Here is a 23952-nt window from a genome sequence, read left to right as displayed (position 1 = left end):
TGCTTGGGGTCAAATAAATCACGGTCAGGTATCTTAAGGCAATGGTAGAGAAAACCATATAACTCCGGTTTCCCAGGAGAGAGAAGGGGGCATTCCGAATACAAATGTCAAAGACTCCTTAGTAGGACATCCGCAAGGGCAGGATAGGTCGATGTTCCACCTCATTCGCTGAAAGTGCTCGGTCACACATAAGTGGCCAGTCCGCAAACGGGTAATTCTGCACACGGCCGGTCTAGGCGCCTCAATCGCAAGAAACCAAGGTCTACGTGACTTGAATGAGATTCTGGAAAAATAATCTAAACCCTTAGGCCTGCCACCATAAAAAGGCCAGCCAGTTCGAAGCCAGTTGGAATGTTCCGAGTTGATCAAATCACGGAGTTCCTGATAAGGTAGACCAATTTTAATCTTAAAAGGCATCCCCCCGGAAACCTTAGCAATTCTATCCGCAACATTATTACCCTTAACCCTACTATGGGCAGGAATCCACATAATTATAATAGAGAGACCCCTTTCCCTAGCCTGATAGAGCAGATTAGCGATCTTGTTAATTAAATCTTAAAGCCCCCGCCATCTCTAAATTTGTTGCCAATACAGTAAACAACCCCTCTGCAGTCAGACAGAATAAAGGTCTTCTCCATAACTCGGTTCAAGATATGCTTGACTGCCGTCAATAGAACATAAGCTTTCGCTGTATAAGGAGATGCAAAATCCTGCAGAGAGAGTCCAAAACGAAAGTCACTTTCAACGGAGTAAAAGGCGCATCCACATCTACTACGGTCAGAGACATTATCCGAACCATCAGTAAACATAAGAGAATATTCAGGGTACTGTCTGCCAACAATCGCCTCTAGTGACCCCTGTGGATCAGAGAGGTCCATGCCATATTCAGACAATGGATCCAAGAATATCCTGTACGACGTAGTTAGGGCAATCCATGATATATCAAAGTCCGCCGGAAGTCTGTTCCTATGGGTCAAATTCAACAAATCATGAAGTCCAACAAAGGCGTCCAAAATGCCCAGTCTTCCGTCAAGTCTTCGACGTTTACTCCCACCAAGAAGACTAGAACCAGGAGGTGAAACTTCCACGCTTTACCACAGTGAGTAGTGGCATGGTAAACGTGCACACGGTGGGCGTGTCATTAAAGTTCGGGTACTGCTAATAGAACGAATTTACGAATTCTGAGCATACTAACCTTGTAGGTTTTGAAGGGGAAATTTCGTAGCAAGCAGCTGCAAATGTTTGCGTCTGCTTGGTTAGGTTAGAAATGTCAAAAGCGAGATAATATATATAAAGGAAAGTCTTGAGAAAAGTATATATTATATATATATTACATATTACAACTTACATATTACATATTCACATATTGAATATACTTAATATAATATATTAAATCACAAATTTAAATTCAAAATATGATTTTCTAACTCAGGAATATTAAAAAATTATTATTATTTAAAAACAAATTTTGTGCTGCATTCTGCAAATTGAGCACAAATAGATAATGCAGCACAAATTAAAAACATCTTTAAACATAAAATGTATAGGTACTCAAATTTTTTTTCTATTTATTTCTTAAAAGAAGATCAAATTTTGAGAAGAAAAAGATATGAAAGAAGGGATTTCGTCAATATTTCAATTAGATATTATAAAAAACGGTCATTTTCAATGTTTTATAAAAATTACTTCTAAAGTAATTATACTTTATATACTTATATAAATATATATATAGCCTCTGACCACATGTGTTTTGATTCCTTAAAAAATTTAATGTTAACAGATAATTTGAAAAATATAGAATAAATAAAAATTAATTCTTAATAAGGCACGGTTTAAATTTTATATGTTTTATTATAATAATAAATACTTACCTCATCTGATGGAAAAGAAAATAGAGAAAATATATGCAGTTCATTTTCTTTACCATATTTTTCGTCCACTATACAGTTTCTCACGCAGCATATTCTCACCATTTTTTTTATGAAAAAGCAACAATTTTATTAAATAATCGCATCCAAAAATTTATGGGTAAACCATTTGCCATAACCGCATAAACGGAAACTTAAAAACAGCGTCTGCTACATTTCAAATATCAGTGTCAAGAAAGTATGCGCAGAACACTCAAATTCGTTTGAATAGCAAAGCTCGAACGATAAGCCACGCCTTCTAGTGGCTTGTTTTTCACGCCGCATCTTTACAACGGAGTTTCCCCTCCTGGTTCTAGTCTTCTTGACTCCCACATTGCCGTTCCTCCAAGAGTTGTAGCTTCGGAATTAAAGGCCTTCATGCGTACATGCGCAATAACGTCATATATCAGTTCAGGTTAGGTGAACAAAAAGCCGGTACCAGTGTGAATCAGTAAATGTATAACAGTGTAATTTGAAAACTAGTGAAAAATAATAAACAGTAAACAGTTTTTTATGTTCATATTTATTTAAATTTAATTTTAAATTTAAAAGTTTATTAAAAATGGGTAGAGAAAAGCACCCAGTGCATAAATACTTTTCGAAAACAACCGTTGACAGGAAAAATGGCAAACAAACTATAAAAGCAACTTGCAATTTCTGCAAGTGGGGATAGATCAATCAATGATCGTGACGAAAATGAATCTACCACTGAAATTGAAGATGATACTGATGATAATTCAAATTTATCTGCTCATCCAGTTGCAAAAAAATTTAAATTGCATGAAACAATGGAGACATACCTTACTCGGGACAAACATGTAACAGATATTCAACAAGTAAGTATTTGCTTGAAATTTGTTACCCGGGGGTTTTTGTGGTCGCTGATTACTAATCTGATGTCAATTTTTTAAAATTCAATATGGCGGACAATGAAATTGAAATTCATTCGAATTTACTTGAAAATCGTTACTCGAGGATTTTTGCAAAGCCAAGATGCAAGAAGCATTAATTCATCCAACAAAGGTAAGATTGTACTATCCAACCAATAGAGGCAAGAAGCAATAATCCAACCAACAAAGGCAAGAAGCAATAATCCAACCAGCAAAGGCAGGAAGCAATAATTCATTCAACAAAGGTAAGATGTAATAATCCAACCAACAAAGGCAGGAAGCAATAATTCATTCAACAAAGGTAAGATGTAATAATCCAACCAACAAAGGCAAGAAGCAAGAATTTGTAATTAGCGACACCAAAAACTCCAGAGTAACAAATTTTTAACGAACGCAATGAATTTTTTAAAAAGTTGTCGCTATTTTGGATCTGCCATTTTGAATTTTTTAAATCTGACTTCAAATTTAATTTTCAAATAAATTCGATTGAATTTCCATTTTATTGTCCGCCATATTGAATTTTAAAAAATTGACATCGTTTTCGTAATCAGCGACCCCAAAAACCCCCGAGTAACGATTTTCAAATAAATTTGATTGAATTTCAATTTTATTGTCCGCTATATTGAATTTTTAAAAATTGCCATCGGATTCGTAATTAGCGACCCCAAAAACCCCCGAGTATCGATTTTCAAATAAAGTCGATTGAATTTCAATTTGGATGTCCGCCATATTGGATCCGACATTTTGAATTTTTTAAATCTGACTTCGGATTCGTAATCAGCTACCTCGAAAACCCCCGAGTAACAAATTTCAAGCAAATCTAGTAAATTCCGTATGAGATACTGCTTTTCATCCCTTAAATTGAAAAAGTGTGTTTTCTACCCTTAAAACTCAAAAAGGGCCGATATAAAAAAGTACATATTCAATATTTTTCCATGTTTTAGAAGTGTGCCAAGTTTCATAAAAATCGGTGATTAACAGTTGGGTAGTGTTGCGTCGGTAGCGCGGATAGGCACTCGCCACAAAACTAAAATTGTCCGTTCAAATTTACAAAAATTTTTGTAAGTCGGTTAATTATTAACCGATTTGAATCTTTCTTTTTTTAATTTCATGGTATTTTTTCTCCTCTTTTCAAAAATGGAATTATATTTTTAATAAAAAAATTTTTTTATCAATATATAAACAATTTTTCTTTTAATAATAAAATTTTCTCATTAATTCAAACATTTTTATACGGTTTTTTAATTGCGCAAAATTTTAAGCATTTTAATGTTATTTTATTTTTAAAAATGATTAAAATTATTTATACACATTCATGTAGCACTATGTAACTTTTTTAATAATGTAAAAAATTATATTTTATTATAGTTTAATAATGATTTTCTTGCGAGGGGCACATTTTCAGAAAGTTTCACTCTAATCGGATTATTATTAACAAAATTATTAAGCAATTAAGGGGACATTCCAGTTCAAAATGGGAAAAAGAAGGCTTTTCTAGGATGTATTTCTAAAAAAAATCATGACATTTATTCAGAAATTTTTGTTCACATGTTATAAATAATTTATTCAAGAATGTGAAAAAATTATTTTTTTTCACTTGTAGTCCAAGATGGCGGCGATGTACATTTTCAAAATATGTTTATTTTTTCATGGGGGGATCGATTCCGAGATTTCTACAACAGATAGAGACATAAAATAAAAAGCATTTTCTTTGTTAGATATTTCTCTATGGATGGAATCTCAAAAAATGGAAAATTTCTTTTTCCTTTTTTTCTACAACAGAAATTTTGAATAAAAACATTTGTTTTTTCAAGTTTTGAGAAAAATTTATCATAAAAAAAAGAAGAAGGCGAAAATTCCAGTTTTTTGAGGTTCCATCTATAGAGAAATATCTAACGAAGAAAATGCTTTTTATTTTATGTCTCTATCTGTTGTAGATATCTCGGAATCGATCCCCCCATGAAAAAATAAACATATTTTGAAAATGTACATCGCCGCCATCTTGGACTACAAGTGGAATTTTTTTTTCTTCATATTCTTCAATAAGTTATTTATAATATGTAAACAAAAATTTCTGAATAAATGTCATGGTTTTTTTAGAAATACATTCTAAAAAAAACTTTCTTTATCCCCATTTTGAACTGGAATGTCTCATTAAAAAAGTACCATTTTTAATGGTTTAAATTAAATAACTTTTAAACAAATAATCCGATTTTAACATTCGACCCACCATTTTGTAGGTATTTTTAATAACAACTTTTTCCTCTAAAATTTAAAGGAAAGAAATGAGCGCCAAAAAACCCCCTTTCACTAACTTTGACCATTGTTTATAACAATTTCTGCAACCGGAAATCGAGAGCAAACTATGGGGCCTTCATACTACTCTCCTAAACTACAAATATCCGTTTAGAAAAATATGTAAGCAATTAGTGGCACTTTTTGTCTTTATTGACTGACCTACTAGTCAAAGTTTAAAAAAATTTTATAAATAAAAGAAAAGTTAAAATAAATTAATAAACGCAAAAAACAAAAGCACACGACGAAAGCACATCAATTAAACTTCAAACACGAATTTGTTTGGAGTAATGTTAGTATACTCAATCGTGAACTAAATTATAAAAAAAGTTCTATTTCTGAAATGATACTTTAGGTAATGATTTCACTGTTAATAAAAAATTACATACAGTTCTTTTATGTTTCTTACCTTCCTGTTGATCGACTCTACTACTTTACAAATTACACGTTTGGAAGGGAATTCTATTTTTCATTTTAAAAATTATAATTCTTAAATAAGTTTTAACATGAAACTGAAGTTACCATAACGTTTATTCAACGAAAAAAAAGTTAAGGATTCTAATTCTCAAAAAATGAAATTTGATTATTTTCAACCCTCCAAAACCTGAAATAAAAAAACAATATTTATAATTGTTTTGTCACGGATTTTCCGAAAATCCCGGAATTTCAAGTAATATGCAATTTCCTCGTCTCGGAAGCAATGTTTCGCGTTTGATAATTATTTATTTTAATGCTAGAGGCCTTTTAAAAAACAAAAAAATTTCTTCCAAGTCAGGAAATAAGGAATTTTTTTGAAATTTCGAAATTTTCGTAAAATCCGTGACAAAAATTGAAATCACTGCTTTGCCCGACTTGGAACCTTTTGCAATTGCGATTTTAAAAGGCGTCTGAGGCAAGGAAATAGCAATTTACTTGAAATTTCGAGATTTTTGGAAAATTTGTGACAAAAAAATCAAAATTACTGCTTTCCCTGACTTGGAACCAATTTTTCTGTTTTTTTTAATAGACTTCTAGCATTGGACCAAATAATTATCAAACCCGAAAAATTGCTTCCGAGGCGAGGAAATAGGGTAAGTGTACCAAATACGGCGCGTTCATAAAAAGTAACTATTATTACTATTATATTTAATATAACTGTTACAAAATGATTTTAATCTTTTTTTGATACAATTACTTATAAAGATGCACATTTAATTAATTATTAATTTAATTATTTGAGATCAAATTTTTTCCCTCGCCGTAATTGAAACATTTTTAAGATTTCCATCAGCTTCAATTACGGCGGGCAAAGTATCTTCAAAATACAGGTAATTTTGGTCACCGAAATTGATACACTGAAACTGATACAAACGCGCCGTAATAGGAAATTACGGTATTAGTTTTAATTTCTCATATTTGTTTAAATAATCGATTTTTATAAAGTTTACATTTTTTTATATCTAAATAACATAAGCTTTTAGTTTAATAAGTCTTCAATTTACTTTATACAATAAAAATGTCGAATTTTCTATTTCAAATGTATTTTGACTCGAACCGCGCCGTAATTAGTACATTTACCCTAACATATTACCAGAAATTTCGGGATTTTTGAAAAAAATCCATGACAAAAAAATCAAAATCATTGCTTTTTCCCATTAAGAAGCAATTTTTCTGTTTTTTTAAAGGCTTCTAGCATTGAAATAAATAACAGGGATCACAGTACTTTTTGTCATCAAAAAAGGTGAAAAGGTACAATTTTTTTCAAAAATAGGTGACAAAAAAATTATTGTTAAAGATGAATAAACATGTAATTTAAGGTTTATTAACAATTTATTTGTTACTAAAGAGTACTTTTATTATTCTGCATCAAAACATAATTATAAATTCAACATTTATAAAATATATAAAATAAAACTTTTTTTAAACTTAAGTAGAAGCTGAGAAAAACATTCTCAAGAAGTCATTTTTTTTGCAGCACTGTCCATTATAAGAGATTTTTTTTTCTGATACTGCTATGAAGCTTGTCCACTTCTTTTCTTTTTTTTTTTGGAATTGAATTTAATATAGCTATAATACAAAAACTCGAAATTTTGGAAAAAAGCGTGTCTCCCATTCACTTTTACAGTTTTGGAGCTACGATGCTCAAATGGCCAAGTATGGCTTGTAAATGGTTCAATCGCGCAATTTATTGGCTGAGATTGGTATTATTCTCCAATTCGAAGCAAAAGCGCAATATTTAAACACAAAAAAATAATTATAAATAATAAAAAAAAATTCCTTCAATAACTGAAGGGTAGAATGACAAAAGGGGTCAAGCGCCAATTCACTGTTTTTACAGGAAGTAAAAAAAACATTTTCAAAAATTTTGCAGGTCATTTAAAAAAAACTGAGAAAACCGTTTCGATATATTAGTATGTTTTAATAAATAAACAACAATTTGTTGAAATAAACCTACATATTAACGATAAAATTAAAAAAAACTGTGGTTCCTTAAGGTTATATCAACTGCGCACATTTTCTTTAAACATTAATTATAAAAAAAATATACAGTTTAATGAAAAACTGGAAAATTAGTTTCTTTCTATGGAATCGACGAAATGAATAGAAAAAAAAATTCCTTTAAAAAATTGTTGGTTTTCAAGAAAATTACGAATTAATTGCTTGCTTTGGAATTGAGCAATACTTTCATCTTTAAATTCAATTGTTCACTTAGTATAACCATAAAAATATTTAAAAATTAATAACAAAATGATTTTAAAATTGTTTAAAATTGAAAATACATTATTATTATTATTAATTTTATTAATTAAAATATTATTAAAATAAAATTAAAATAAAATATTAAAATAAAACCTAAAAAAATAATATTTTTTTTTATTTTGATAATATTATTGACTCACCACTTTCTTTTGTTTTTCAATCAGGTTGCAATAAAGTAAATTTGAGGCTATTTTATTAATTTAATTTTTATTAAAAACTGATTTAAATACGCAATAAAAAAGGAAATCCTTCTACAGAAATGTGTAAATGAATTTTCTTGATTTTTTTATGCAAAAACCTCATTTTCGATAAATTGGCGCTTGACCCTTCAACTGAAAAAATTGGCCAAGTACGAGTTACTCTCGCTTACCTAGGGTTCCGTTCACGATTATTTAAATTTAAATATAATATTTTAAAGAGGTTGGCTATTTTTTTCGTAAAATCTGTACGTGAAATTAAATATGTCTACCAAGTTTCAGCTTCTTAGCTAAGTTAAGATGGGGGGGAACACGCTTTTTTCAGAAATTTCGAGTTTTTGGAATATAACTATAATCAATTCAATTCCAACCGGGTTTACTATAATTTTCCTTTAATCTACTTGCAAAATTACGTATGTATACCAAATTTGAACATCCGAGCTCCAAAACTGTAAAAGTGAATGGGAGACACGCTTTTTTCCAAAATTTCGAGTTTTTGTACTATAGTTATATAAAATTGATTCCAATCGGGTTCGCTATAATTTTCCTTTAATCTACTCGCGAAAATACGTATTAATACTAATTGTAAGTTTGAGCCCAATCGGTTAAAATGGCTAGATTTTAGAGGGGGGGACAGGATTTTGTGGACGGACATGAATGAAATCATAAGGGTTCCGTTTCGGTTCACTGCGAGAACGGAACCCTAAAAAAGTGAAAAAGGTGACAAATCATCGAAATAGGTGAAATAGATACTAAATTTCAAAATAGGTGAATAAAGGTGAATAGGTGACACTCTGTGATCCCTGAAATAATTATCAAGCGAGAAAAATTGCTTCCGAGGCTAGGAAATAGCAATTTACTTGAATTTTTGGGATTTTGGGAAAATTCGTGACAAACAAATGATAAATACTGTTTTTTTATTTCACGTTTTGGAGGGTTGAAAATAAGCAAATTTCATTTTTTGAGAATTAGAATCCTTAACTTTTTTTTCGTTGAATCAACGTTGGTAACTTCAGTTTCATTTTTTAACAATACACACAAAATGTTAAATATGTATTATTTAACAACAAATATTATATCAAAATAATTTTTTTTGCAATTTGTATAGCTGTATCTTTCAAAATTTTATGAAATCAATTTCACTTAATAAAAGTTTTGTTTGTTGTTGAAAACTTTTCAATTTGAGGTTAATCAAAGAGTTGAACCTCCATAAATACCGGATTGAAAAAAATACTGTCCGCCATTCTCACTCATGTTTTTCGACAGACGAGCAAATTGATATTATACTCGCATTCTGATTATTGACAACTGACTTAAACATTTTAGTATTAAACAAAATATATTTTTACCAAATACTGCATGTCAAAGACTTTCGTATTACACATATTGCATCAGACAACTTTTCAATTGCATCTTCTTTTTTCTTACTCATTTTTAACAATCATTTATAAAATTCTTCCTTATTTTTTTGTGTCTACTTGATAACTAACTGTCAAAAATGTAAACAACTGTTAAATTCAAAATTATTCAAACTATAGAAACACATGTGAACGCAGGGTTGGAGCACCAATATAAGGCTGCAGTCCCATGGCAGCGTTTTGCGTTGCGTTTTGTCACTAGACCCTGAGTGTAAACATAGCAAACATATTGGGAACGGTGGTCTAGTAACAATCTAGTAACTTTGACCCATTGTCTCCCTCCATTTTGTTTTTTCTACTCTTTCTAACCTATTAATTGAAGAGAGACAAAGAAAGAAAATGGAGGGAGAGAATGGGTCCCCACCAGATGGCGTATTGCAGTTTAGCCGATCCCAATATCTGCATCTCTTTTACACTCATGGTCTAGTGACAAAACGCAACGCAAAACGCTGCCATGGGACCAGGTGCAGCCTAAAACTGCGCGAGCGGTCCGCATTTGCGTTACGTTTTTTATTTATATTGATATAGTTGAATATGGGAAGCGTGACGGAATAGCGGACCGCTCGCTCAGTTTTCGGAAGCTTTTACGGAAGCTTCTACGCGCCACCTTGTAACGAGGTGAAACCAACTTATCCTCGTTTCATATATAGCATACAGAACATCGATGTTTCAATATCTTGTCGTAAAGGCCTAAGCAGAATAGATTCTTGAACGGGAACGCAATCGTAAACGGAAACGTAAGAATGTGTTAAGGCCTTTCTCCAATAGGATCCTAAACTCTTGCGTTGCGTATGCATTGCGTCGGTTGCTATTGGCAACCAATGCTAAAATCAACGCGTCAGTCACGCAACGCAAAAGTTTAGGTTCCTATTGGAGAAAGGCCTTAAAAGAAGGATAGCAAATATCTTTATTCTTCTCTCACCCATTCTTACGTTTCCGTTCAAGAATCTATTCTGCTTAGGCCTTAAAGAACACACAAGTTGGTTCGATGGCTCGGTGGTTCGACATTGCTCATTAAGAAATCATTATAAGTTGAAATATTTCTTACGTTGAATAATTTGAGATATATATTCATTTTTATATAAGGTTATGTTTAAATATATACAGGATGTTTAAAAAGTATGGAAACTTGCAACTTTTTGAACACCCTGTATATAAATTTATATTTATTCATTTACTTTAATATTAATTATTGTTATATTAATATTAAAAAATTCATTGCAATTATTACACAAATAGATTATTTAAATACAACAAATTTCATCTTATAATTTAAAGATGAATGGATTTATCAAACCACCGAGCCGTCGAACCATCGAAGCAACTTTTGTGTTCTTTACGATAAAGGTGTTTCTATACCTCAAATTTCGATCAGTTGAACATTATTTCTGGACTGTGAAAATGCGTGAAAAGTCATTTTCACGGCGGGTATTTTTGAATTGTTTTAAACAAAAAATGTTTTTTTAAGAAATATGATATTAAATAATTGTTTTAATATGTAAGAACACTTTAAAATAGTTATAGAAAGATGATTTAATTGAAAAATTTAGCAAATTTTGCTTTAAAACGTTTTCTGCTACAAGAAAGTGTAAAATGACGATGTTTGTGAAATGGTTTGTACAGTGCTTCTTCCTTGTGAGTGTCTCTCAGAGTATTGTTTATGTTATGTCGGTTCTTTTTAACTGTACAAACCATTTCACAAACATCGTCATTTTACACTTTCTTGTAGCAGAAAACGTTTTAAAGCAAAATTTGCTAAATTTTTCAATTAAATCATCTTTCTATAACTATTTTAAAGTGTTCTTACATATTAAAACAATTATTTAATATCATATTTCTTAAAAAAACATTTTTTGTTTAAAACAATTCAAAAATACCCGCAGTGAAAATGACTTTTCACGCATTTTCACGGTCCAGAAATAATGTTCATCTGATCGAAATTTGAGGTATAAAAGCACCTTAGGAACATTGAAACATCGATGTTCTGTATGCTAAATATGAAATGAGCATAAGTTGGTTTCTACGGAAGCCTGTCGACTCACGAGCGTCTCGGGCGCAAGTGGCGGTGTTTCGTACCACAAGTGGCACGAAGTCCGTCCAACTTGTGGCAAGTTCGTTAGTTCGTGCCACTTGTTGGACAGACTCCGTTCTACTTGTGGAAAGTGGATTTTTTGAAGGATCATTCACAAATATGACAATTCCGTTGGATCCTGTTGCTATCTATTTCGTCAGTGCTTTTCATTTCAATTTCATGTGAAAAAGAAGAAATGAATTTTATAAGATATTAGTAATATTAGCATATTAGTAAATGTCATCGAACAAACTTTTTATAGTTCACACATAAATACTCCTTCCAAATGTAAATATACATATTAATAAACTACGGATTCCACTAAGAATTAAGCGGAAGTTTTTTCTTATTTTTTTAATTTTTCTTAGTTTAGAATAAAAATAAGATTTTTTGGTTATGTTGTCATTTTTTAATTTAAAATACATGAAGAGGATTTTATTTTTTTAAATCAAAAGTATATTTTTATGAATATTTAAGATTAATAAAGATGTCAATATCATTTGTTTACACTGAAATGTAATCTTTTACATATATTTTCAATTAAAAAATAACAAATTCATTTTTATTCAAAAACATTAACGGACTTGCCCGGATGAAATTATACTTGAAATGAAAAGCACTGACGAAATAGATAGCAACAGGATCCAACGGAATTGTCATATTTGTGAATGACCCTTCAAAAAATCCACTTTCCACAAGTGGCACGAACTAACGAACTTGCCACAAGTTGGACGGACTTCGTGCTACTTGTGGTACGAAACACCGCCACTTGCGTCCGAGACGCTCGTGAGCCGTACAGGCTTCCGTAGGTTCCAGAATAGAGCCAAACGCAACGCAGCCCCATTTGCTTAGGGCTAGTTCCAGAATGGAGCAAAACGCAAACGCAACGCAGCCCCATTTGCTCAACATTGCGATGCGTGGTGTCTGTGTTTTGCTCCATTCTGCAACTAGCCTATTGTAGACGCTGCTTTAAGGCGCATTCAGACCTCTCGACTGCCTGCCTGCTGCAGTTGCCATGGTAACATAATGGGAGTGAGTGAAACAGACGAAAAATTTAAATTTTCTGCTTCACTCACTCTTATCATGTTACCATGGTAACTACAGCAGGCAGGCAGGCAGCCGAGAGGTCTGAATGCGCCTTTATGGAACGTCTCCAATGGGACCCTAGGAACAAGCCTTGCGTACACGTCGCGTTGGTTCGCAAGCGCAGTGACGTCATCAAAGCATTGATGCCAATCGCGAACAAAAAGTTTGGTTTATGTTTCTCTTATCCCTGTTTTCTAACTTTACAATTTTAAATGCAAATGTTTCTCGACAGCTTTTAATAATTTTAATTATTTAATATTTACAATTTCAAAAATTCAGTGTCTTAGGGTACGGTCACACGACTTTTGGAAAAACCATTCTTGTCTTTCTCTCTCCTATTACAGACGCATAAGTTTGTCTCACTCTGCATTTTCCGTCTTTGGGAAATGTAAGAAAATGCAGAGTGAGACAATCTTATGCCTCTGTCTTAGGAGAGAGAAAGACATGAATGGTTTTTCCAAAAGTCGTGTGACCGTACCTTTAAAATCAGAAACCAAACTTTTTGTTCGCTATTGGTATCAATGCTTTGATGACGTCACTGTGCTTGCGAACCAACGCGTCAGTAACGCCACGCAAACATTTAAGGCCTTTCTCCAAAGGCCTTTCTCCAATAGGAACCTAAACTTTTGCGTTGCGTGACTGACGCGTTGATTTTAGCATTGGTTGCCAATAGCAACCGACGCAATGCATACGCAACGCAAGAGTTTAGGATCCTATTGGAGAAAGGCCTTAATAGGATCCTAAACTCTTGCGTTGCGTATGCATTGCGTCGGTTGCTATTGGCAACCAATGCTAAAATCAACGCGTCAGTCACGCAACGCAAAAGTTTAGGTTCCATTGGAGAAAGGCCTTTAGGCACCCATTGGAGAAAGGCCTTAAAGGCGCTTGTATACCTCACCCATCCCGATGATACCACTTCTGTCGTGTACCATTGGAGTAAAAGAGATAAAAGATATTTACGTTTCTTTTACTCCAATTGTACACGACGCAAGTAAACGGGATTGGTGTGGTATACAAGCGCCTTCACATTTGTTTTTATAACAGAATTTCTTGATGAAAAAGATAAAATTCATTAGTATTAATTTTTTCTTTTGCTATGACTTTTTGAAAGTAGGCTATAAATGGCTATAACTTTAAGTACACAATTGTATAGTATAATTATAGTTATTTTTGTTTCTTTAACTGACGCAATTGATAACACGTACAAAATAGATTGTAATAACTTACGATTGGGTCAGTATATCTGCCCTCATCCTTATTATGATTTTATTGATGTGAAGACACAACAATTAGAAGGATGCACGAAAGAAAATAAAGCAAAAGGTACCAAATATAATTTTCCTTTTTGGATCAGAAAGATGAAAAAAAATATGTTTTGAAAATGTTAATGACTTTTTTAAAAATTAATTGAATACTGAATTTCGAAATCGAATAAAGTCTAAAAACAGTAAGAGTAATTTTCATTATCTATTGTTATGTGAAAATGATACAATTTTTCATGCTCATTCCTGTTTGAAATTCATCACGATTTCATTAAGGAGGGTGGTGGGTCAACATAACCTCAAAAACCTGTCCAAACTAAAAAATTGTTTTTAACGCAAACAAAAATATAATAAATATTAATGTCAAACAATTTAGGAGATCTAGATTTACTCCTTTCGAAAAAAATTATTTTTTTAACAGGTATTTTTTTTCTTTTAAGTCAGATAAAAATTGCAATTTTTAACCAATTTTCATAAACAAAAGCTCATTCTACTCAGTGAAACATTCTCTACAACTGATACCTTTTTTATATTATAATAAGTATGTTCTTAAAAAGTTATCAACAATTAAAATTTTATTTATTAAATAACTTTTTAAGAACATACTTATTACAATATAAAAAGGTAACAATTGTAGAGAATGTTTCACTTAGTAAAATGAGCTTTTGTTTATAAAAATTGGTTAAAAATTGCAATTTTTGACTGATTTAAAAGAAAAAAAAAATAATTATTGACAAAATATTTTGGAAAAAAATAATTTTTTTCGAAAGGAGTAAATCTAGATCTTCTAAAATTGTTTGAAATTAATATTTATTATATTTTTGTTTGCATTAAAAACAATTTTTTAGTTTTGACAGGTTTTTGAGGATATGTTGACCCGCCACCCTCCTTAATTAAGGAATCGTTACTTGTTCTGGTAAAAACAGAAATAAAATTTTTCTAACTTAAAATTATTAAATTTCTATTAAAATCATTAAATTCAATGAAATTCTTTAATATCAGGGAAAATAATAAATTTATTCTTATGGTAACCTTAATTGACAATACTTATAAAATATCATATAATTTAAGTTTGTATATAACTTTTGAGGTTAAAAAGATGCAAATAAGGGATTTTTATTATAAACAGAAAAATATCAAAGCTAAATTTGTTTATAAAATTTCAAAAATGTTTTCAAAACAGGGTTCGTATACACAATTTGGAAATCATGAAAAAAGTACGGAATTTTAAAGATTTTTTCAGAAATCATAAAGATTATGAAAAAGGCCCTAAATTTTTTTTAAGTTTTTCAGGTTTTAATAATTTTTTAAAATACACTGAAACCTCACTTACGTGTTTTTGATGGTATTTATGGTCTTTGTAAGCCGCTGCTTTTCTTCGAATTTTATTTGTAAGGGTCTAATTATTTCGAATGAACGATGCTTCCAAACAATGCAGTCGAACGAGGTTTCAGGTTAAAAAAATTCTTTAAATTAAAAATTTTTTCTAAAAACTATCTAAATCTGAAAAAAATTATTTAAACGCAGAAGTTTTATGTTTAATTTTCAATTAGATATTCAAAAAATGCTCTTTTCCAATGTTTTTTTTTAATTTGTTAATTTATCCATAAATAATAATTGTTTTTAAAGTTTTTGATGTTTTCTGAATGAAACTTTCTTCACAATTTCGATTGTTTACAAGCATTAAGAGGAGGGATGAGGAAAATTTTAACCCATTTATATTTACATTGTTTTTCAAATTGCCAATTTTTTTCTGGTATTTAGTGTCTAAAATTGTCGTATATTATTAAATTTAAAGAAAATTACAATGGGGAATAATAAAAATTGTGTAAGAGGTTGAACTATGAAAGTTTAACTTGTTTTGTGGTGTCAATTTTTTCCGGTTAAAGGTATGGAATTTTAAAAAGTTTTTAGAAATCATGGAAAGATCTGAAATTTAAAAAAAATTTAATTTTTCAGGGTCAAATAATTTTTTTAAATAAAAGAAATTCTTTATAAGGTTAAACCACTCTAGAACGTCAAAAACAGGCCTAATTTTAACAATTTTTTCAAGAAAAGTTTAAAAGTAATGAAAAATACGTTTATATATAAAGGGTGCTTTTGGAGCTAAATATTAACTATTGATATTAATTTACAATAAAAGATTGTTTACAATTATCAGAAACTTTGTCCAAACAAGATTTTCTTACTCGTTCAAGCGTATATTATACGATAAAGCATTCAGTTAAATATCATGCAAAACTAACGTATCAAATATTTGCTTTTAACGCTTTCTTACAGCGCACCCTTCATATCTTTATTGGGTACACTTTAAAGAGAGAAAAAATTACTTTATAAATTTTATTTTTTAAAAAAATAACAAAAAACAAATTTTTTTCTTTTTTTACATTTCAAAAATCTGAAAAACACTTCCCAGATAGCACGCAAGTCTGCTGCCAACTTCCAACCGACTTGCATTGCAAGTTTGCTGCAAGCTTGCAATGTTCCACCCTTTGCAAACTTGCAGCAAGCTTGCAGTGTAAGTTTGCTGAAAGTTTTTTGCAAGTTTGCAAATGCAACCGTATATTTTGCAAAACTAACAAACGATGCGCAGTTCAATTCTTAACGTATAGGGCTGCGCAGTACATTTTTTTACCTTCCAGCTATAGTCCCAAATACATATTAAAGGGAATTCGTATCTAAAATTATTAAATTAATAATTAATTAATTAATAAATTGAATAATAAATAAATAATAGTTTCCAGCTTGCTTGCAGCAAACTTGCACGGAGAAAATTTGTTCCGGATATTTTACTGAATTTTAACTGAAAGTTGGGATATAGTTGCACAAAAGGAATTTTCCAAAATATTTTTTTTATTTTTTGTAGTGATTATAGTTAAAACTTGATATGATATTTTAATTTATTACAAGCTAGTACTGTAAATATATGAAAAATTTGAATCATTAAACATTGGTTTATATTACGATAACGTATACGTAGATTATGTTGATTATTAGTCTACAAGAAATTATAAACGTTTCTCACAAGCGGTAAACTAAAATCCTGGTTAATATATAAGGACAGGTCAAACCTTCTGAAACAATGTAAAGCGAGCGATTATATGTATTGCGTTATTTTATATGTATGCTTTTAGTATGTATTACGTTAAATAAAAATGTGTTGCGTGTATTAGGTGTAAGGTTAACATGATGTACTGTTTCAATTCCTATATGTGAGTATCAAATTGTAAACCATCAGAGAATCATTAAAGTAGATGAATTGAGATTTCCAGTAATGGTAATATTTATTTTTTATATTTCTGCCTGAAGTTTTACCGAACTCTTCATTAATAATTTAAATAATTTATGAAATTTCAATTCTGATTTATCAAAAACGGACCTTAATATTCTTAGCTATTGTTCTAGTTTATGTACTGCCAGTACCTTACGGTTTCCTGAACTGAACTTGAGACACTAATATATGTGTTTTAATATTTTATGCCTTTTGCATTACAGTTTTATGAAATTCATTTTACTGTACTAATTCTTGAAAAATTACCGTTCTGCTGTTATATCCCAATTTTACCGAACTAAGTTCAGTAAAACTCTCGGAACAAACTTTCTCCGTGTACAAAAAACTTGCAGAAAGCTTGCATCAAACTTGCAGTAGACTTGCAGAAGACTTTCTGCAAACTTGCTTCAAGCTTGCAGTGCAAGTTTGCAAAGGGTGGGACATTGAAAGCTTCCAGCAAACTTGCGAAATTGATCAGATTTCACTCAAGTTGGATTTGAAGTAAAATATTGCAACTAAATTAGTGACTATTTAGTTGATTTGTGGAAGAATTATGATAAATTAATTAATTATTTAATTTACTTCAATCAATAAGTAATTAATTTTTTTTTCTCCGAAATCACTGAAAAGCCTATAGAGCAATTCCATGGGATGTGATCACAAGAATTTTTGATGATTGGAGCAATTTTATTGAAAACTTGTGAATATGTTCCTCTATTTGTACAGAATGAAAGCCCACAAACAATTTTTTAAAATTTTCAACATTTTTTGAGATATCTCTAATTAAAAATTTGTCATTTTTTTAAAAAACCATGTAACTTTTTTTCTTGTTATCCAAGTGAGATCAATTTTTTTTCAAATTTCTCACAAAAAGATGCTTTTTTAAGAAAAAAATAGTTCATAAAAAAAAATTTTTTTTCCCGGAAAAAGTCAAAAAAATTTTTAAATTAATTTTTTGAAAAAACTACCTCTTCGATTTCAAAAATTTTTTTTTCTACTTATTGCCTATGATATTAAGAATAATGATATTTACGAGAAAAAAATTAAAACGTCCCGTGCGGCGCGACGGGACGCGCGTATCTTAGTTTTCCCGTCCATTATATAGTATGGAAACTTGCAAATATCTCGAAAAGTACGAATTGTCGTAAAAAATGTTCAAGACAAAAGTTGTTCCAAACAAAAAGATCTACTTATTTGAGACCAAAAAATTGGGCAGGGGCCCAATGTTGGGCCATACAATGAAAAAAGTGGTTTTCCTATATAAAGCCACTAATTTTCAGTATCAAATTCGTAATCCCTATGAAATTCTGCGTTCAGACATGTTGTATAAGTGCCCAAAATATTGGTCCCAATGTCTGGGATTGGGCTCAACATTTTTTGACAAACAAATAAATAAATTTAAAAAAATCCTATCTTGGGGGCCCAATGTGAGACCCACAGTAAAAAAATTAGTTTCCCTCCATTTCGGAATCGTTATGAAATTCTGGGCTTAGACTTGTGGTACAAATTCCAAAAATATTGGGCCCAATCCCAGACATTTGGCCCAATATTTTTGGCATTTGTACTACAAGTCTTAACCCAGAATTTCATAACGATTACGAAATGGATACTGGAAATTAGTGGGTTTTATTTAAGAAAAATAATTTGTTTACTGTGGGTCTCACATTGGGCCGTGGAATCTTACATTTGGCTCTGTGCCAAATTTGAAAATTAGCTTCGAATTTCTAAACCTGTGACCCCAAAAACCCCTAAGATAGGATTTTTTTAAATTTATTTATTTGTTTGTCAAAAAATGTTGAGCCCAATCCCAGACATTGGGACCAATATTTTGGGCACTTATACAACATGTCTGAACGCAGAATTTCATAGGGATTACGAATTTGATACTGAAAATTAGTGGTTTTATTTAAGAAAACCACTTTTTTCATTGTGGGCCCCGGCCCAATTTTTTGGTCTCAAATAAGTAGATCTTTTTGTTTGGAACAACTTTTGTCTTGAACATTTTTTACGACAATTCGTACTTTTCGAGATATTTGCAAGTTTCCATACTATATGAATACCCGGATCAAATAACTCGACCGACGCTCGGACGCACGCTCTAATTGTAGTCGGGTAGCAGTGAGCCGCCCACAGGCTGTCACTGCTACTTGACTGGTAATAGAGCGTTCGTCCGAGCGTCGGTCGACTTATTTGATCCGGGTATTCATACAATGGACGGGAAAACTAAGATACGCGCGTCCCGTCGCGCCGCACGGGACGTTTTAATTTTTTTCTCGTAAAGTTCTTACTGTCCCATTATGAAAATTTAAGAAGTTATTCTTAATATCATAGGCAATAAGTACAAAAAAAATTTTTGAAATCGAAAAGGTAGTTTTTCAAAAAATTAATTTAAAATTTTTTTTTGACTTTTTTGCGGGCAAAAAAAATTTTTTTTTATGAACTATTTTTTTCTTAAAAAAACATCTTTTTGTGAGAAATTTGAAAAAAAAATTGATCTCATTTGAATAACAAGAAAAAAAGTTACATGGTTTTTTAAAAAAATGACATAAATTTTTAATTAGAGATATCTCAAAAAATTTTGAAAATTTTGAAAAATTGTTTGTGGGCTTTCATTCTGTACAAATAAAGGAACATATTCACAAGGTTTCAATAAAATTGCTCCAATCATCAAAAATTCTTGTGATCACATCCCATGGAATTGCTCATATTTAGGTCGTAGAAACTTGAGAATCTAAGCTTTCTTTATATATAATTTTTATCAAAATTACATAAAGTCGACATATTTCGAGATATATGGATTTGAAGTTTTTAAATACAAAATACACCATGACAAAAAGCTTAGTATTGTTTTAAAGCTTAAAAAATTTTCTTTCAAAAGCATTAATAGCATTTTAAATTTAGAGTACTTTTAATAAAGTAAATTGTATTTCAAAAGTGCACTACGCGTGATCTTCTTTTGCTAGTGCTCTGGTTTGAAATAGTATAAATTTATATGCATACATTTTTTTCTTTGGTGTTAATTTTAATCAAAAATATTCTGAAAACGGAAAAATTCCTTTTTTGAAAAAGTTTAATTAGAGTTAAAGTTACATAATTATTAAAAAAAAAACAGGAAAGTTAAAACCTCTAATTTTATATTTATATAATTAAAATCGTTGTAGTTTAGTCCATTCGACTCAAAATTTAAAAGGGGAACTCGTGAAAATGCACTTTTTCAAGATTTTCTTTACAAAAAAGTATCTTTGGTTTTGCGCCGTGCAGCATACTGGTCTCAAATCTCAACCAAAATCAAAAAATAAAATTTTTATCGTTAAAATACACCAATACGCTTTGCATGACAAACAGAAAATTAAAAAAAAAATTTTTTGAAATTTTGGGACCATTTTAAAAAAATCAATTTTTTTTATAAACAATATAGGGTCAGTTGAGGTAAATGGGGACAAAATCGCTATTTTTTACAACTTACGTAAGTTTTTTCCTTTAAAAGGTAATATTTGCGGGTTTATTTTTTTTAAGTTGTTATTTACATTCGCAGGATTACTTTAAGCAACAGAAAAAAATTTAGATAAGGTTTAAACGCATGAAACTGACTGTCCCCATTCACCCCAAAATTTAGAAAATTTCATAAAATTGGGTGTAAATTGAGGACAGCATATTTTTCATAAGGAATAAGAAAAAAATTTGGTGTGATTTTTAAGTCTGTTTTTTTGAAATGCGAGACAAAATACTGAAACTGTTTGACTTTGATTTTCAAGTTTTTATGCATTGAGCGATAACTTTTTTTTATCTTGCTGCCAATTGTCCAGATAAAAGCTTGGCAATACTCAAAACCTCTTGCAGGTGATCTGAGGTTAAAATATTGACGTTGAACTTAATTATAAAATTGTAAATTAAGCTCCAAAACCTCTTGTCCCCATTTACACCAACTGACCCTACAAAAAAAATTATTTAAAATTTTTTTTAAAAAAAGCAGCTCGTCATGAAATAGCAAGTTAAATCAGATTTCTGGTAAGTTTTATGAAAATCGGTTAAAAATTGTCTGAGCTGCATTGCACGGTGCGCGAAAAAACACGTTTTGAGAAAAACGCGTTTAAAGTTTTCGATACAATTAAGTAGTGTTTTAACTATTGCCCTGAAAACGTTATGTGTTCGAAAATAATTATTGCACTAAAACCACCATTTACTATCACTTGCTTATGGTGCTTGCTAATGACAATTAATAAAATTATATTGATAAGAAAGCGAAAGAATAGAGCGATCTCGTGCGCATCGTTAATTGCATTTGGTAGCATTTGAAGTGCTACACTAACGTATACTATAGTCATTCATACTTCAAATTATAGATTAATAATGTACGATCATATTCTACAAATAGTAAACTAATTTTTAAAGCAAAAAACAAAAATTGTAAAAAAAATTTTTTCACGATTTCCTCCTCTTAATAAACTTTCAAATGATCTCTATTTGACAGCTTTAACTGCAGTTTTTGCAGAGATATTTTTATTTAAAGTGAAACGAGTATTTTCAAGTAATCCATCGAAATGTACTGAAAATTTTTGACCCCACTGTACATTTTAACATAAAAAAAATTGAAGAAATTAAAATTTGGTTTAAGAAAATTCTGTCTACCGAATATTCTGGACAATCAACTGTAGGGAATAGAAATACGGGTTTTTTCTGGGGGGTTAACGCCCTCTTTCTTCCTCTGAGTATACATACCTCTGACTTATCTTTATAAACCCCCTCATGAAATTTTTTTTCTGCTTACGCCCCTGCATATACCAAAAAATGTATTTTTTAGAATTAAGGCGTTGCTGTACGGTCAAAGAAAAAAACTTAAGAAAATTACTTTTTTCAGTTTTATGTTTAGCAGCAGATGGACTTATTTGTTCCGAATCAGAAAACAACACTTTTAAAAAGACCATTCCTTGTAAGTGGACGTAAGTATAAAAATAAGAACTTGATAAAAGAAGGTGAACTAATTATAACTAATTGAATTATTTTTTTACAGAAATGGATACTCTTTTGAGACATCCCTTCTACTTTCAATATTTCTTGGCATGTTCGGAGTGGACAGATTTTATCTTGGATATCCGGCACTAGGGTTATTAAAATTGTGTACATTAGGTTTTTTATTTCTGGGTCAATTTTGTGATATTATATTAATAGCAACTCAGTCTGTTAAACCAGCGGACGGATCGCATTATGTAATGTCATATTTTGGAGCAGGAGTAACTGTAATTAGAAGTAATAATTTTACATATCGTTTACCACAGCAAGACTGGTAAACTTTTTTTTAAAATATGCGTATGTATGTGAATATATAAACAAAGTTTATTTATCAAAATACAACATTTATTTATAATTATATTAAAATTTGTATTTCCTTTAATAATATCGGTTTAGTTCTTGATCAATATAAAGATCACCGATTTTAAGAAGGTCATTTTAAGAAAAACGTCTTTAACTAATCCTCGAAACACACACCTATTTATTTAAACACGATATACACTCTAGATCTGTGAGACCTTGTGCACTTTTCAAAGTTCTACCGTTTCTAAACTACTTATTACATCAACATAAAAAATTTGTTGACTGTTCTTTAAACATTTAGAATAAATGTCCGCATAATTTACATGCCTCAATAATATCTATAAAGTATAGAAAAACCGTAAAAAGCCTTGAAAAAAGTTCTATCAAAATATATACAATCGGTTCATAAAATTTTTAACAATAATAATTATTATTATTTGATGCTAAATATTTTTATAAGACCTATTGCCAATATTTTGAATGAAGACTGAACCGTAGAGGGGCATACGTGCCATTTAAAATACATTACCCCCTTCTACACAGAAAAAAAGTACAACTACATCTGAGAATTTTTTCGCCATAATCTCGATCGAGTTTCGAGCTTTTTGCACACCACTATTGGCTATCCTTGTCTTACATATAAGCTTCTATGTGTGGGAAAAGGACAGACGAAGCAACTTTTTTGACATAAAATGAATTTTATGTCAAATGAGATTTATATTAAATGAACTTTAGGTCAAATGAAATTTATATCAAATAAAATTTACATCAAATTGAATTTATGTTATATGAATTTTATGTAAAATAAGAATTATGTCAAATAAATTTTATGTCAATGTATAATTATGTTAATTTAAAATTATGTGAAGTAAGTATTATATAATACTTCATTTAACATATGTCAGATGAAGTTTATGCCAATTAAGTTTTATGTTAAATGACATTTATGTCAAATGAAATTTATGTCATTTATTTAATTTAATATCATATGAAAATTATGTCATATAAGATTTATATCAAATAAATTTTACGTTAAAAGATTTTATGTCAAATGAAATTTGGGGTTTAATCATGCGAGTCACTTTGAGATAGCATTGTCTCACACTGAGTATTGAAAAAGAATTATTTTGCCCGATCTCTTTTGTTAAATTCACATTCCATTTTTTCCTAATAAGAATTATGTTGCATTGACATTGACATGCTGAGAAAATCCAACGATATCGAAAACACATTTTCAATAAAAATGTAGCATTTATTTATCTTTTTACTCTGTGCGGCAGAGCTGCCGTATGGCTTTTTAGGTTTGTGATTCAAAAATTCAGTCCAATTAGGTACACTGAGAAAAAATTAGACGAACAGTTGCCTTGCCAGTGGTAGAGCGGCGCTACTTTCGTTCTTGTGAACATCTAAACCATATTTGGGCGACACGTTTGCCCAAAACAAAGTAGAAATGCTTTTCCAAGATTTGGGATGGAATTTGATTTAAAAAAGGAAACGATTCAT

The 23952-nt window shown here is 30.5% G+C and overlaps 2 protein-coding genes across 5 annotated transcripts in view; one reads left to right on the top strand and one right to left on the bottom strand.

Annotated features, from left to right (window-relative positions):
- LOC127286718 (breast cancer type 1 susceptibility protein homolog) overlaps positions 1–9604 on the bottom strand; it is a 167545-nt gene extending 157941 nt beyond the window's left edge. For 3 of the 4 annotated variants that reach the window (XR_007843783.1, XM_051313271.1, XM_051313265.1), the window contains exon 1: positions 9378–9604. Coding sequence is in view for 2 of the 4 variants with exons in the window: in XM_051313271.1 (XP_051169228.1) it covers positions 9378–9460 (83 nt within the window). In the remaining 2 variants the exon portion in view is untranslated. The remainder of the gene's footprint in view (positions 1–9377) is intronic. The other variant, XM_051313285.1, reaches the window with a different exon arrangement.
- Positions 9605–13576: 3972 nt separating this feature from the next.
- Positions 13577–23292, top strand: LOC127286788 (TM2 domain-containing protein CG10795). Its single transcript, XM_051313372.1, has 3 exons — positions 13577–13926; positions 21995–22076; positions 22148–23292. The coding sequence occupies exons 1-3, from the start codon at positions 13725–13727 to the stop codon at positions 22422–22424; spliced, it is 561 nt and encodes a 186-aa protein (XP_051169329.1). The 5' UTR covers positions 13577–13724; the 3' UTR covers positions 22425–23292.
- Positions 23293–23952: the final 660 nt, after the last annotated feature.

The sequence above is a fragment of the Leptopilina boulardi genome, unplaced genomic scaffold (assembly GCF_019393585.1).
Source record: "Leptopilina boulardi isolate dan_hultmark-lab unplaced genomic scaffold, ZJU_Lbou_2.1 LbouV2_122, whole genome shotgun sequence".
Classification (NCBI taxonomy): Eukaryota; Metazoa; Arthropoda; class Insecta; order Hymenoptera; family Figitidae; genus Leptopilina; species Leptopilina boulardi.
Note: the sequence above shows the minus strand (reverse complement) of the source record. Positions and strands in the feature narration are given on the sequence as shown.